Source organism: Apteryx mantelli, chromosome 3 (genome assembly GCF_036417845.1).
Source record: "Apteryx mantelli isolate bAptMan1 chromosome 3, bAptMan1.hap1, whole genome shotgun sequence".
Lineage (NCBI taxonomy): Eukaryota > Metazoa > Chordata > Aves > Apterygiformes > Apterygidae > Apteryx > Apteryx mantelli.
In genome coordinates, this window is record NC_089980.1 from 134,068,120 (window position 1) to 134,083,969 (window position 15,850).

Sequence of the window (15,850 nt, forward strand, 5' to 3'; positions counted from 1 at the left end):
TTAGAATTTGAACAGTCAATATTCAAGAATACTGACAACTGTGACATGATCCTCTGCGGCCAACTGTATTTCCACAGACCTTGTTAAAAAAAGGGGGTTTCACTAAGGTAACACAGTAGTACAAATGAATACATTTGACCACAAAAGTTTACTGCTCAACTTCTCCATAGATGCCATCATATTTTAGTCTTATGACTAACTTCTCTCATAAATTCTTATTTAATTTCTTCTCTTATTTTCTACAGGTAGTTAGCTCAATAACAGCACACCTGAAAATGCAACAGAAATTGCAAGCTTTAGAAACATGGAAGCTAGAGAAAATAAAAATACAATCTCCAGTAAACTAGTTAACTGAAACACCTTGTAGTAGAACATAGCATGCAATCCACAAAAATCCAGCTAGGACACTGGTTTCCAGTGAAAGCTAATTCAGAGGGCTTGGGCTGCAATGAAAAGCAAAAATGGCCTCTTTGGTCTGGGAAATTACCATATTGTTCATTAGGACTGTGTACAAAGTAGCAAGCAAGAGAAGAGCACTAGCCAATGCAGCTTCAGTACATTGTGGTTACACAACAAGATATTGCAAATCTTACTGTGGGATGGATAATTCACTGTGCTTTGCATATACATTGTAACTGGAGTTTCCTCCCCCGCAGACTTTCAATAATGTTTATAATTTAGCAATCAACTGAAATGATGACATAACTACCACACTGGTAGAAAAGTATCTGTATGCTGCAAGCCAACATTATGAACACTCTTCAAAGACAAAGTAATGCTGGCAGGAAGTTGTTATGTTCTGAATTACAAAGGGAAGCAACTAGCTTGTTAAATAGATGCCTCTACTATCTCACTTTACCTGATAGGGTGTATGTTAAACTAGGAAGTTTAGGTAGGAATATTTTACTTTATAAACAGGCTGCTCGGAAGAGAAGGAAGTACCAAGTGTTGCAGAGAACTGTAGCAGCACTAAATGCCACTGTGCACCTCAGAGAACTCCCATTCCTGAAAGGATTTAACCCTGCAGGCTAGTCTAGTCTTGAGCAAATATGCTAAACCTCTAGAAGTTGCTGGAAAGATCAAAAATCCCACCTGGAGTCAAGCAAATCTAAGTTGTACCACAGACATACAGTGAGGTCACGGAGACCAACTTGCATGGGCTTGAAACTGTCTACTGGTAACATGAAAAAGTTCATACATGAACCTTGTAACACTCTTCGGCAAAATAAGTACCATATTCAAAGAGTCTAAAATGCTCAAAATAAGAATGAAAAGTATTACTAATGCATAACAGTACATCAAAAAATTAAAATTATCACTGAATTGCACCTTATCGCTGATTATGCCTGGACAGGGTATCTCGCCAAACAGCAGCTCTCCACAACTGCTCTGCTTTGCCTGCCCGAGCCCATCAGTAACAGCACAAATCTGTTCGCGATATCCCAATCAATTTGAGCGAGACAAATGTCATGTCAGCGGACACGAGACCACCATCACTAAATCACTCAGGCAGTGAAAAGAGGCCAATTAGGGAAAAGACGAGCCTTCATTCATGCCATCAATCCACCCAGCAATCTCTAAGCAGTGAAGACAGCACTAGAAATAACGGGCTTTTTTGCACCAGATCTGCAGGGTGTTTGCAGTCCCATATGGAAGTGTTATGCAGCGACTACCCCAATGTGCAGTTGTCTCTAGCAAATACTACTAAACTCTCACGTTTTTTGCTACAGTTCTTAGTGCAGTCTGAAGAGGAAGAGGCAGCCCCAAAAGCTGACCAACAGCAGTTTCTGCTGCTGGCAAAGTGTTTTACAGTTTCTACTCCTCTCTCAAAGGATGCAAGAGTACAAGCAAATATCCTGGGGTACTGAAAGCAGAGCTAATATCCCTGCTTTTCATTAAGATTGCCTGATACTTCCCATTAAAATATCTATTTCAACTGATATTGCTTTCAGACAACTTTCCTTGGAAAAAACATTAAAATGAAGGTGGTTTTACCATTTTTGAGAATAAGGGTAGAAAAAAAATAATTGCTGTGCTTTTCATTTTCATTGTATATTCATTTGTTCCTTAAATTGCTATGCTTTTTATTTATTATTAAAAAGAAAAAAAAAAGATTCAACTGGTGACCTGTACTTTGAAAACTATATGCTTCCTTGCTTTTGAGAAGAACCTTCTAAATAGGTCAGGCTACAGAACCACGGTAAACTGCAGTTTGCACATATTTGGGAGAGATTTTCAGCTCAAACTTAACTCTACCAAGATTGTACCTACGCTCAACAAATGCTAGTAGAAGGCAGCGCAGTATTTTCCCTGCACCTGCAGCTCTGGGGCACGGCAAGCTCTGCAGACCCTGGACACCTGACTGATCTGGGGTATGTGGTGATTTGAAGGCATACCCAAGCTTGGTCTCTCACTCTACCCGTGCACCAAGCAATTACACCCTTTTCCAGCACTGCTCAAAGCTCCCAGCTGATCTGAAGACCTGCAGCTACACTAGTGAGACACTAAGTCCCATGATTGTAGCAACTGAACGTAGACATAGCTGGATTTTGTTAACTAGCTCTTCTATGGAGTTCTGAGCAATGTTGGGTAAATACATGAAATCAGATTCTTCATAGACTGGCCCTCTGATTTGCGCTTTGCTTTCTGGGTGACCATCTTGTGATTACCGAGCAATGCACACTTACAGAGCGAATGAAAGCAACAGCAGTTTGATGAATGGATGATTTGATCTTACTTTCTTTGTCTCGGTATCCTTAGTGAGTGTACCACTAACAACCCGTCATTGAAATACGGGGAGGAGATGAACAGAGATCACCAGCACAAGAAAGCCCACACAGAAGTAACCAATTCAGACTCGAGAAATAGTATGCAGCATAAAGACACAGGGCCACACACTTGAACAATAAAGAGAAAAACAAAATATTCAATAGCTACTTATTAAGCAAGCATCATTCACCCTGTGCAGTAAATGAGTCTGTGGAAAAACTAGGCTGTAATCACGTAATTAAAGACTGTCTCATAATGTGTATGCATAGGCAAATTAAGGCAGCCAGAGTAAGGCTGCTTGTGCATTCCCTAACTTTTGACTGCTTGACTTTGCAACTTTAATAACGTACTTCTAATGTAGTTTTGGGCGTAAGATATTTAAATTTCAAAAGCATTTGTACACAAATTAGGTACAGCCCTCAGATTGCTGGCATGATGCCAGCACAGCCCCTGCTGCCATGCAAATTGGGCGCTGCTGCACTCGGATACTGTTTTTATGAAAATACAGTAGAGCAGCGTCTGTGAGCGAAAGCCTTAATGAGCAGGCAGCGTTAGGCAGGGCAACGGTGCTCTCTGCTGGGTGAGCAGCAGCATGACAAGTGCTCTTCTATTAATGCTATGCAGCAGCTTAACCCAGCAAATAAGCTACATGGATGTGAACTGCTCCTGGCCCAAACGGCTGAGTAACAGCCGCCGAGTGGTGCATGTGGAGGGCACTCTTGACCAACAGACTTTACAGAACATGCATTCACTCTGCATTTCACATATATGAATCAAGTGACAAGTCAGCCTTTCCGGTTTATTTCTGTGGTAGTAGCTGTTCAAGAACATTTACTTCTAGCAACAGGAGGCATGTTCATGTTAAACACAACAGCACTTAAAATGGAGTTTCCTTTTACTGTTGAAAAAGAAAAGTCTCATGCCTGCATAATTTGAAGAGACTTTTAGGCTAAAATGGTATTTTGAGAAACAGTTAATAACTTCTTCTAAGTCTGAACCAACACATGTTCTGCAGGAAGAAACCATTTAAAACTCTGTCTCATGAAAGCTGTGTATTTTTGCATTTTGTGGGGAGTATTTGGCTGAAATACTATGAAGATGGGACAGGACAAGGGAAATCAATGTCAAAAGACTTGAACTGCTTTCTTCTACTTAGTGCAACATACCTCAGATGATCTCTCCCTTTCCCTCCTCTCCCTCCCCCAAGCTAATCATATCAGGAAACTGCAAGTTTGCTCTTTACCAAAAAAAAAAACAAAAAAACCCCCCAAAACCCTTATCCATAATCTGACAATAATTTGACCTAGCACTGCTTCTGAAACAAACCAAAACCCCCAAACAAGAGTGACCCAATCTCAGTACCCTGTTAGCACAGGGGTCCTCAAAGCCACATCACAAACTGGATCAGGAAAATGATCTGAGAAGTAAGAGTAATCTGCAGAGACTGTATTTTTTCCATACAGACCAGGACATTAACCTGACTGGGGGAGACTCTGCATGCACGTGCCCTCCTTGCAGCTTAGTCTCAACCAGTTAACTGGGCAGGTATACTGGATTCTACCTACAAGCAACAAGTAAGACAGAGGAATTGGGCAGAGCTGGCATGGAAGACAAGAAATAGATTTGAGGCTAAACGTATGAAGCAGTCTACGGAGGAGCTCAAAGGAAGAGCAGTAATCCAGGAAGTGCAGATTTTGGCTCTCTGAAAGCAGAGAAGGGTCTAGTTTCATTTGCTGGTCTCCTGGTACCAGTGTCCTCCTATAGTACTCAAACTGCAGACACATCAGTGAGAGGTTGCTATCTAAATTCTAGCATTTTATACTTACAGAAAAAAATTGTTAAGCAAACACACAACACCAAACTCTAACTTTGAGTTTAAAATACATACATAAGGAAGCCTAATATTTTCTGATAAAATGGAATGGAATCACAACATCAACTGTCCTCTTTTTTAGGGGATCACTGGCATTCGCAGAGGATGTCAGTCTGGCAAGAATTCAGTGGGGTCTGGACTTTTATTTATGTAATTGTCAATGGTAAAGTATTTGGAAGGTATATGCCACAAATTCTCATAAATCAGAAACCAAGCCCTAAGCATAAGCAATTCAGAAGAGAACTTGAGAAGAGTTTTGGGAGAGGGAGGCTGGTGTTTTTAGCATCTTTCTGTGAAATATCTCATACCAGCCACTATCTAAGACAGAGTGCAAAACTAGAGAGATCAGGTATGTGATCCAGAGATCAAGAAAACAGCAAAGAATCCACATGGAATTAAAACAGAATAAAGCCTGACTTTCTCTCCAGTTGAGAAGAAGGTAAGGAGTCTTACATCTAATAGTAGAAAGGGAAATTATGTAGGAGAATACTCTAGGAATACTTTAAGAAAGAAGGAGTATGATGAGAGAAGATGTTTTAAACCTCAAGAGCATCTACAAAGTCCCTTGGAGAATTTCTTAACAACCTTTTCAAAAGGAAACCCACCAAGAGATCCAAATAATTTAGAGTAACCTGTAACTCTTATTTAAAGTAAATGAAACAAAAACCCAAACCCAGGGAGAAGTTACCAAAAAAAAAAAAAAAAAAAAGCACAAAAAAGCACAAAAGCAGAGAAAAAGTGACACTAACCTCAAGTCTCTTTTCAAGTGACTCTATTCTGTCTTTTTTGCTGGCCAAGTTAGCTCTTGTGTAGCGGCTCTGTCCAGGCAGATATAACACCTGGCTGTAACATTCTTCCCACACCTGGTTATAAGCTTCACTTGAGAGCTCTCCATGCCCCATTCCTTGCTTTACCACTTCCATCTCTTGTGCCAGTAGATCTTGTGCCTGTTGGAAATGATGAGAAATAAATTGCAGTTACAATACACAGGATACAAGAAAATTCCTCTTGTTGTTTTCAATCCTTCAGTGTGCAATTCACAGGGGCAGTTTCTCTTTTCATACTAAAAGCTCACCATCAGGTTAAGCTAACTATGAAATCTAACACAGATGCTGTGGATTATAAATGAAACCCAGGCTAGAAGGCTACTCGCAGAGCAACTATCCCTCATTTTATATAATTTGGCCAAACCTGACATCACTCTGCTGTAGCTAATGAAAGCAGTGGCACAGCTAGATACCTCATCTTGTTGCAGAAGAACGGAGATAAAAGCGAGGACCTAGAAGGGAGGGACAACTGCGCATGCAGAAGCAGCTGTTCTATGAAACAAAAATCACTTTTCATTTCCTTTTGCTTGCAAAATCTACACAATCTGGAAAGTCAACTCTAAATATTAACGGATGAGCTGTATAAGATTCAATGAAGGAAAGAATCCTCTGACTGTAGTTAAAACACTTCTGTTTGTTCTGTGTTTCTGTTGTGGGATTTGGGCATGCTGCTGTTTCCAGTGCAGTTTATGAAGTAAGTTAAGGTGAACTGAAAAGATTCATGTTGTTCTTGCAATGCTAATTTTTTAGCAAAGAGTCAGGTCCACAAAACTATGTAGGCACCTCCAGATTTCATTTGTAGCTTAAGGCCTAAACATCTTTGCAAATCTGGACTTCATTGATTGTAAGTGCACCTCCTTCCTTTCAACAGATTTACATGCACACCACAAATTTCCATATCAGATATCTCATCACAGCAAGCAGACTTATGTTTTAGAACAGAACACGGGCAAGTAAGTAATTCAAGCATCACCAGACGTTGCTAAAAAGGTTCACTTTCAATTAGCTTCTATTTGTACACTGTGAGGAATTACTTAAGAATATCTAGTTGTGATAGCAAAAGAGTTCCACAGCTTTATGAGCTTAGAGGGCTGTGCTTAGCACCACTGCTAATCCTTCCCAAAAGAGGACTACACATCAGGAAAAGAAAGGAACATTTTATGAAGGGATTTTAGTAGGAAGATATTCTTAAAAAAAAAATAAAGAAATAAAGGAAAAAAAAAGGAAAAAAAAGAAGAAGAAATAAAGCAAAAAAAAAAAAAAGCCCCAGATGAGAGCTCAGAGATGGGAAAGCTTCCTGGTTCATCATAAACTCATTTGATTTTAGACAAAGACGGGATATGACTCTAAATGTTAGACAGCAAGCAGGAGCAAAGAAGCAAAAAAGTTCTGTCTATCAGTTAAGAAAATTTCCAGGGACTCTGAAGAAAGTTTCCAGACAAAAACTACTGGACTGTGTAATAGTCTCTAAGGGAAGTGATAGAAAACCCAATTCTTGTTGCACTTCAAAACAAACCAGAGAAAGCACTCAGAGAGTGTTCCTAAGGGAACAATCTCACTTTGGCAGGGCAGAGAAATTCATGATCTAACTGTATTTTCCATCTTTAACTTCTCCTGCTAAGAAATCTTCAAGTATAATTTTTCATTTAACAACAAATTGGAAGTACATACTGTTCAGTGTTTCTCTTTTTAGACTCTTGAAGCATGAATCAGATATGCTCAGGCAGACAGATTTAAAATCTGTTTGTATATCCTTAGAGTCACTTTAAAGAACATGGGATTTAGGTGCCGAGATACCACAGCTATTGTTCAAAGTGTAAGTCTCAGATAGCCAGAGTCTGCATAAAACTCAGATGATCTGGTGACACATGACTTGTCCTTTCCATTCATTTTTATGCCTGTAAGCATTTGGCCAAAGGTTACTGGCAAAACTTCACAGGTAAAACTCTTTGAAAGAGCTAACACAGCACTACGCGTGTGAACTTGGTGGCAAAATGGAACATCTGCAGCTATTTAAACAAATGAACATCCTGAACTAGAACCCATGGTACAGGACTGCTATTTCACTTGGGATTACAATGCAAAACAGGACAGACTGCCCACGGCCTACTGAGCTCTTCCAGTGACAACCCATTCTGCCTATTCAGCACCCTTTAACTAGGCATGCTTTAAGATCAGTTGCCCCCCCACGCTCTGCATCAGCACAGCTCTGTTAGATCAAGCTTGGAAACCACAATTAAGCTGCTTGATTTGCTGCTCCAAGTTACAAGCTGCTACCTTTGTCATACTTGATCTGCAAAGCTACAAAAAAAGGATAATTAATACTTCTGTATCAACAAACTATACAGCCATGAGAGGGTGGAGATCACACCTAATTAAAATCTCAGTCATTTAACATCACTTTACAGGAACAAAGGAGAATCTGACAACTGTTGGAGGATACTTAGAATGATAAGAAATCACAACACATTTAAAATTGTATCTAACAGATAATGACTCTGCACAAATATGACAGCCCCATCATCCTGTTGAGTGCCTAAATTAACAGCAGCTCACAGGAAAGAGTATGCCTACTTAATTATCTATACAGCCCCTTTATACAGCACTGTGGAGATCTCCCAAATAAGTTCTGGGCAGGCTTGAATCCACTGTTTTTGAAAGATGACTGGACCATGACACAAGGAGACCTTACATCAGTAGTAGTTAGGTCATACAATTCTCACCTTCTTGAGATCTTCCTTGGAGAACTTCTCATAAGGATTTTGTTCCAGGTAAGCCATATGTTCTGCACTGTTGGTTCCAAATCCTGGGCCTTTCCCCTTCTTACCCACAGGCTGTTCTCCAAATGGGTGGTGTAAAAGATCAAAATGAAGCATAGTAATCATCTCTTTCTTTATGAGCTCTTCACTTTTCTGCAAATCTGTTAGAGGTGGTTCCACATTTAAAGGTCTTAGTATAGTTTCATTAACCTGCCCGGAAATAAAAGAAAAATGTTTAGAAACATCACACATCACCACAGACCACATTAAATTCACCTACTTCCATTTGAGCAGAAGTTTCATGCATCAGTCAAACTACACAGAACAGGCGCTAAAAACTCTTGCTGTGTGACAGAGGCATAGTAATCCATACATTCAATTTTGCTTTCAGTTGTGCAAATGAAATACCCAATGACAATTTAACTGTGAAAGTCTCCCATGATTATGAAATGAGCATATTCAAGAGAGAATTTCATTCTTTCACGATCTACCTGGTTTGTATTTCCTCCTACAATACAATCTTTATTTTTGTTTTTTCTTTTTGAAAAGTGAGTTTGGTTTCCACTTACTTCTGAGGGCCGTGGTAGATTCTTCTGAACAGCTTTGTGCATTCTCTTTAGTTCCTTTGCACGCTCTGCATCTCGGATAGCCTAGACAAACACGCTAAATGTTACTCCAGCTACTGCAATACAATCAGATGCTTCCTACAAATGAGTGACATAGACACTATTTCATTACTGCAGCGAAAATTCCTTACAGTATAAAAATATCACGTTACAAAGCCAGAGCTAAGTAACAGGTCACTTGCTATAGGACGACATCATAATTTAGTGCCACTAAAGTTAACAGAAAGAGTACAGACTATCTCTAACAGGAGAGATATCCTAAAAAGTCATTTACAGCCATCATATTCTCCCTCAGTCTCATGCCCAAAGACAGAGTTCTTCAAAAATTTCTTCACATCAAGTTTGACATCTGTCCTGCAATTCCAGACAGGAAACCTGTTAGGAGAGGCAAGACTATTGTATTGCAACAGGCTATAGATAACATGAAAAGGCAGTGTTGTCTAAAACTTCAGGAATGATGACCAAGATCTTCCAAGTTCTAATCCTAGCCATATCACACCTTCATTGGAAAGGCAGAATGCCATTCTATTGTATGATCTTATAATTCATATTCTTTTCTCTATATAGTCTATACATCTAAATTGTCCATATTTATGCAGAGTTTTTATCAACACGTATATACACATATTTTTTATTTTTATACACAAATACATAGAGACATGTGTCTGCACCTGTACAATTTTTTCCTCTCCAAATGGGACATTTTAGGAATCTTTAATTCTGGAAAATGTTTGTTATATTAACAGATATCAGAGCTCAACTTTTTTTTTTAGTTGGCAAAAAACCCCTCCAATCTCAAACCTATAATGTATGCAACAAAAACAGATCTGCATCACACTGTACTTAGGACAAATAATGAATTGAAAAGTGATTGCTCACATAAACAGAAAAGTTTGGCTAGCACACTGTGTAACCAGCAGAACACAAGAGTGCTTCTACCATTGTGTTGAACCATCTCTGATTCTCAAACCAAAAAAGCCAGGGATCCATTCAAAACTGGGCTCTCTGGTAATCCTCTGGTACAAATTGTACATAAGAGACCAGCTCACTCCATAGAAAATCTCTACGTATGTTCTACCAGCCTGCCTCGATTTACATATACCTGTCTTACATTTCACAAACAGTAGCTTTTGACCTTGAAAGAATAACCTGAAACTGCAAAAAGCACAATATTCATGTGCTTAAAATTAAGCATATACCTCTGCAGAAAGATGCTTGTAATTATATTTTAATTATATTTTCATCTTTTTGAGGAACAACAGCAGGAGAGAGGACACACACATTCTTAAAGACTTCATTATAAAAAATGATGTGTAATACATAACATTAATGAATTAAGAAAACGATTCAGAGAGACTGATTTAGCCTGTGTGTCTCTATGTACTCTGATGGCAGCACAGAAAACAAGTATATCTAATGTTATTATTCAGTAGAAACTATACCACGTCCGCTAAACATGTATGAAACTATGGGAAAAATATAGAGAGAACAAACAAAAAGCACTAGCTGCATTACGCATACCTACCTGCTTGCGAGCATCTATATCAGCAGTATCTTCTACAAAGGCTTCATCTACTTCATGTTCCTCAAGTTCTTTTTCTGCATTTTCAGGCAAAACAATCTCAAAGTCATTCTTTGGAGCTGGAAGGGCCATGAGCCCAAGGCGCAGGTGTTCACGAGATTCTCTTTCCTGTTGAAACAGTAGTAAGATATAATGCTTCTGAATTCATGCACAGATACACGATATGGCAAAATTCCATTTGCCTACATTAATAGATGCAAACAACACATGAGTAATATCATCTGGCAATCTTAGTCCATTACAAAGCTAAGAGAAACCAAATTTTTTTGAGATCTGACAAAAGGGGGGCACATTACTAATCCAGATTGGCCTACTGACCACCACCCCAGAGTTTATGCACTGTTGAGCACAGGAAGTCTCTGATGCTACAAGACAACATACAACTCACTTAAAGACAGCTAAGGAAATCTTCATGCACAATTTTTGGAAAATATCCAAGGAGGAAAACAGTATGCTACCTTCACTTCCTGGTAGCTTCAGGGCAACAGTGGGGATTCACATACATGCATTTCAAGAAATTGAAAATGATGCATGAAAATCTGTCCACAGTGATGATGGACACAGGTCTATTTGCAAGTCTACCTGGAAGATTCTCCCTCAGACCTTACTTTTTTCCATTCAGTTGCTCACAGATCTGGGAATTGTGGCACAGTACAAAAATGACCGAAAGAGCAGCATATCTGGAAACCTGGGAAGTCCATCAGGAAATTGAAACCCCTAACAGCAGAAAGCCAGGCTTACCATAAAAAGGCTAAGATAGAACCAAAATAAGTGTAAGGACATAAAATAAACCTTGTCCTTTATGCTAAGGGAAAATCTAAAATTCTGGAATCAAAGCGTTATTTTCATGAGAAGAACATGCCGAAAACTTTGAGTGGATATCCTTAGCTAGCCCAAAAAGAAAAATGTCAATAGCTCTGGTGGGAGATATCCAAAGCCACAGTTAAGGCTGCAGAATCAGCCACATAAAAGGAGTTCTCAAGGTGCTACCTATTAGTTATATGCCCTTTTATACCATGTCTAATTGGCAGGGTACATCTGGCTGAATATCCAGGAATGGAAACATCTGTTGCCAAAGGCGATGAAAGAATCTGGACAGGACTCAGATTACTGGACATCTCAAAAGCAAGTGCTCCTAATGGCAAATTTTAAACTCCTTTAACTCAATGTTGTCAACAGGAAAGACTGATGAAAAGGTCCTGTAGGTAAATCGGGAAGCCAAGATGATGAGGGATTTGAGGGCTGAGTGGGATTGCAAGAAAAACGAATCTTTCCTCGAGACGGGAGTATTTCCTGCTCAGCTTCAAAGATATAAGTATGACTGAAACATAATTATGTCTTCTTTGATGACTAGTCCTGGAGTGCTTTCACCGAGCACACTCAAAGCTGTTTTGAGCTTATGTACTGAGATTTCTGTTCTTTCAAATAAGTTCCTGATATTACAATAATGCAAAGATTTGATTTTATCATGTGAGGAGTATAGACTTCTAGACAAGCGGTAGAAATAACACTTGTTATAAAATAAAATTCTGTTCAGGAGATAAGAAATTAAAATTCCTGAAAATCCATTTATCTCCACTTCTCATGCACTTCTTACCAGTTGTTTTGCATAAGATGGGTCACTGTAATCTGCCATACCCTCTTCTGGGTTGATGTTCAGTTTATCACGCAGTGGAGTTCTACCAGGCGTTGTACCAACTACAGGTTTTGGAGTTAGTCCTCCACGAGGAGTTAAGCCTTCTGATCCTTGAGAAGGTGTTCTAAGAAAATGCAGACACAGTTAATTTCCCCCTCCTCAAAGAGCTCTATTTCAAATGTCTGAATGCTGTAAGAATCTATAGTTAATAAAATTTATAGTAAAAATAAATAATAAATTAATAAATTAATATAAACAAAACTTATAGTGAAGTTTATCATTTGTACAGTTATTAAATTCAATACGGATTTTTTTTTTGAGACAGTGAAACCATAATACATGATTAAAAGGATCAAACAAAAACAAACTGTTTACACTTGTCAAGGTATAATGAAGGACCTGTCAAACTAAAATCTAGGCATGTCACTACGTTAAGAGAAGTTTCAGGAATTAGTCCAACACCATTTCCCATCACTACTTTTGAGAGAAAAGATTACCCAGTCACCATGCACTACTCTGGGATTCAGCAATCAGGATTTAATTGCAACCTCTGATTTCCCTACCACCTGGGGCAAGTCATTCTCTCTGAATTCATCTTGCTTAACAGCCTTCCCATCTTACAACTGAATGAATCACTGAAGGTGCCTCTTTCCTTTCACTGATTATTGAAGGAGTAATTACATTACACTAATTACTTCTAAGTACCTACGGTTAGGCAAGATGAATGGAGTCTCAGACCTTTTGGGCCTCAGTTCCTTTTCCTCTAGAGTGGGGAAAAATATTGTTCTCTATCCCAACAAGCTTCTGGGGGTTAACTATATGAAAGATGATAAGGCATGCAGATAATGCCTTGGATAGAGACACTTAGAAGTTTTCTCTTACGCACTTACAATGATGTTTCACACAATAATTAATAAAAACCTGACAAAATGCTGTTAAATGCCCAAAGGAAACAAGATCAGGAAGGGGAAAAACTTGTAGACAAAAGCCTACATTAAGGCAGCCATCTTAGAAGATGTAAACTTTTTCAGACAGCAATGAAAAGAACGTGTGCTGTAGAGAATAATCCTGGCAGAGACAGACTGGATGAGATGATTTAATACATAATTTCTACTACTAGTTACTGTAATTCTGTAATGCCAGTCTCATAAATAAGAAGAAGATAAGATGCCATAATGGTGGATGTAGACAATTGTATATACGGCCCGACACACACTACTGCTCCTGTCTGGAGGGATAACGTAATGCCCTATTTACTGGGTATGTCTGTGAGTGAGTGGCAAGTGATTCTTTCCCCTTGCCTGAGGTTGTGCACAGATTCTTATGAGCTCACATTTAGGCTACCAAAGCAAGAACATTCGCAGGGTAACACTTAGAAAAAATAGCCAAACTGATTTGTGTGTTTTCAAATGAATGTTTTATAGGATATATTTACTTTGCTGATTATACTAGTAGAAAAAAACTATTCTGACTTCCTAGAAGAAACAACTTCCAGGCCAGTGGTTCTCTCTCCCTCTTCCTCTCTACCCCCCACAGTTGTCCCAGTTCCATGCAATGTTTAAAACCCCATAACATTTTTAAATTTAATATCATATAAGAAAATTATTACAACTAACACATAGTAAAAATCTCTTATGGAAGTTGTTACCTTTCAGTAAACACCAAAATATTACAAATTTCATACTATCACAGAAAAAAAGTGTACTTAAATAAAGTACTCGATCTGTTGGGCTAGATAACTATATGCTACTCTACTTCACTACTCTGTCTCCTAAAACAATTATGGCTTCCTTTTATTTATTTTTAACCACTTAACAGATTTTTTTTTCTGCTCAAGATCTTGGATTGTCACACTGATATGGCATTTCTGCAAGCAAAGTCGACACAAAACTACCCTATTTACATGTACAAACTTGAACTTCAGAAGCTAAAAACAATTTTTAAAAAAGAAAAAAACCCTCATTTAGTAATACAAAATAATCCAAATCAGCCAGATCACTCCAGGCCAAACTATATTCATTCTGCATCCCACTGACTTCAGTAGATCTCCAAAAAAGGATTAACTTGTGTAGATCCAATTACAAGAGCATGGCTTCTGCATACAATTTTTTAAACAACAAAATGGAGCTGCTTTTGAAAAGCTGCCATGATACAAGTAAAATTAGAACCTGAGCTGAAAAAAATTGACAGACACAAAGTGTAATATTTTTTAGTTCCATAGTATTTGGCATTTGTGGAATATATATTTATTCAGGACCCACTGTAAGAGTTAAACCAACAATTCCATAATATTTAGATTGGCAGTATAGGAAATACTTTATTTTAGATATCTATGACTTATAAAACATTTACCCTAATTTTTCAAATGTTCAAAGTGGGTTTGACTAGGAGACCTCCCACACCTTTGACTCAGAGGTAACACTTTGGAAAGGCTAGGATCCACACACAGAATGACATTTCATCTTACTATTTATACTCCTGTGAATACTCCAGTATAATTAATATTGACCACCGAAGCCCTCATCTTGGACCAAAATCCCAGTGAGCTGTACGATGTACAAATATAGATGAAGATGATGTGGCTGAGCTTGCCAAAGACACAAAAAATGAAAAAGCTGTATAATAGGGCTTTAAATAAAAGCAGATTGAAATTGGTTATGAAGCATTTATCAAATCCCACTATTTCACACATTGACATCTGCTTCCTCCACCCCACCGGCTACATGCACAGCCAGTCAGCCATTAGGGAAGTGTTTGCTTTACCTGAAGGGCGTGGAAAGCACAGTATTTGGAGTCTGAACAACCTGTCTCTGGGGGGTTACTCCTGAAAAGTCACTTTCATGCAAGGGAGTGTTAAGACCTCCTTTCAGGGGGGTATCTACGTTTGTGAGAGCCATCAAATTCTGCGCTTCCTGTGTAACAAAAAACACATGGAGTACGTTACTAAGACTTTCAGACTCACTCTCTTCTACACACATTCAGCAGATTCAGTGGCAACGGGAAATGCAAAGAGTTATCTGAATATCAAAATAGTCTGTGGAAAACAGTTAACACTTTTTAACTTTAAGACCCATACGCAGGGTTCTTACAAACCCTACAGTTCAGCTGAAAAGGATTTTAATCTTTATTTCCAGTAAAGTATTTTATAAACTGGAATTCCAAAAATGAGTGGGTTGCCTAACATTTCAGTTTCCTCCAGTTTGGCAGATACCATATATTTGCAAGATTCATTAGCGACTGAATTAGTGACTCAAACCATCCTAATGATCCTGATTTTCAGAAGGAACAGCATACTTGCCTTCCGAAAACCAATGCCAATAAAGGCGTAAGTTTATCCAAACCACACTTCAAATAGAAGGTTCCAAAATACCTGATCACATTTCAGATTTTTGGTCCATGAGGGCTTTTACGAATACCCTCTTTTTTTAAAAGGTTTTGCCTTTTTGGTGATAAAAAAAAATTAGGCACCCTGAGAATGAATTGATATAATGAAGCAATTCCATATCATAATTATCTTCACTGAATACTAACGATCCATCTACTCAGGCATTTGAAGCTTATGTGATGTCAGAGTATTCCATCCCAAGGTGACATATGTGGCCATTTCTGCAAACACTGCACAGAGAGCTATGAGAAAAGAGAAAGTTCCTGACTCTGCAGATCATGATACTCTATCAGGAAACAAAAACTAATGAAACATAACTTGTTATCAAATCAGCATGTTTTGCATTTTTACAGACTGGCTGCACTGACTTCATTTAGCCATCTCCACAAACCT

At 38.5% G+C, this 15,850-nt stretch overlaps 1 protein-coding gene across 1 annotated transcript in view; it reads right to left on the minus strand.

The window, feature by feature from the left end:
* Window positions 1–15,850, minus strand: part of CDC5L (cell division cycle 5 like) — a 37,634-nt gene that overhangs the window by 13,217 nt on the left and 8,567 nt on the right. The window contains exons 9-14 of the mRNA XM_067294408.1: window positions 14,836–14,984; window positions 12,034–12,196; window positions 10,380–10,544; window positions 8,798–8,878; window positions 8,193–8,438; window positions 5,392–5,589 (exon numbers count right to left, since the gene is read on the minus strand). Coding sequence (XP_067150509.1) covers window positions 5,392–5,589; window positions 8,193–8,438; window positions 8,798–8,878; window positions 10,380–10,544; window positions 12,034–12,196; window positions 14,836–14,984 — 1,002 coding nt within the window. The remainder of the gene's footprint in view (window positions 1–5,391; window positions 5,590–8,192; window positions 8,439–8,797; window positions 8,879–10,379; window positions 10,545–12,033; window positions 12,197–14,835; window positions 14,985–15,850) is intronic.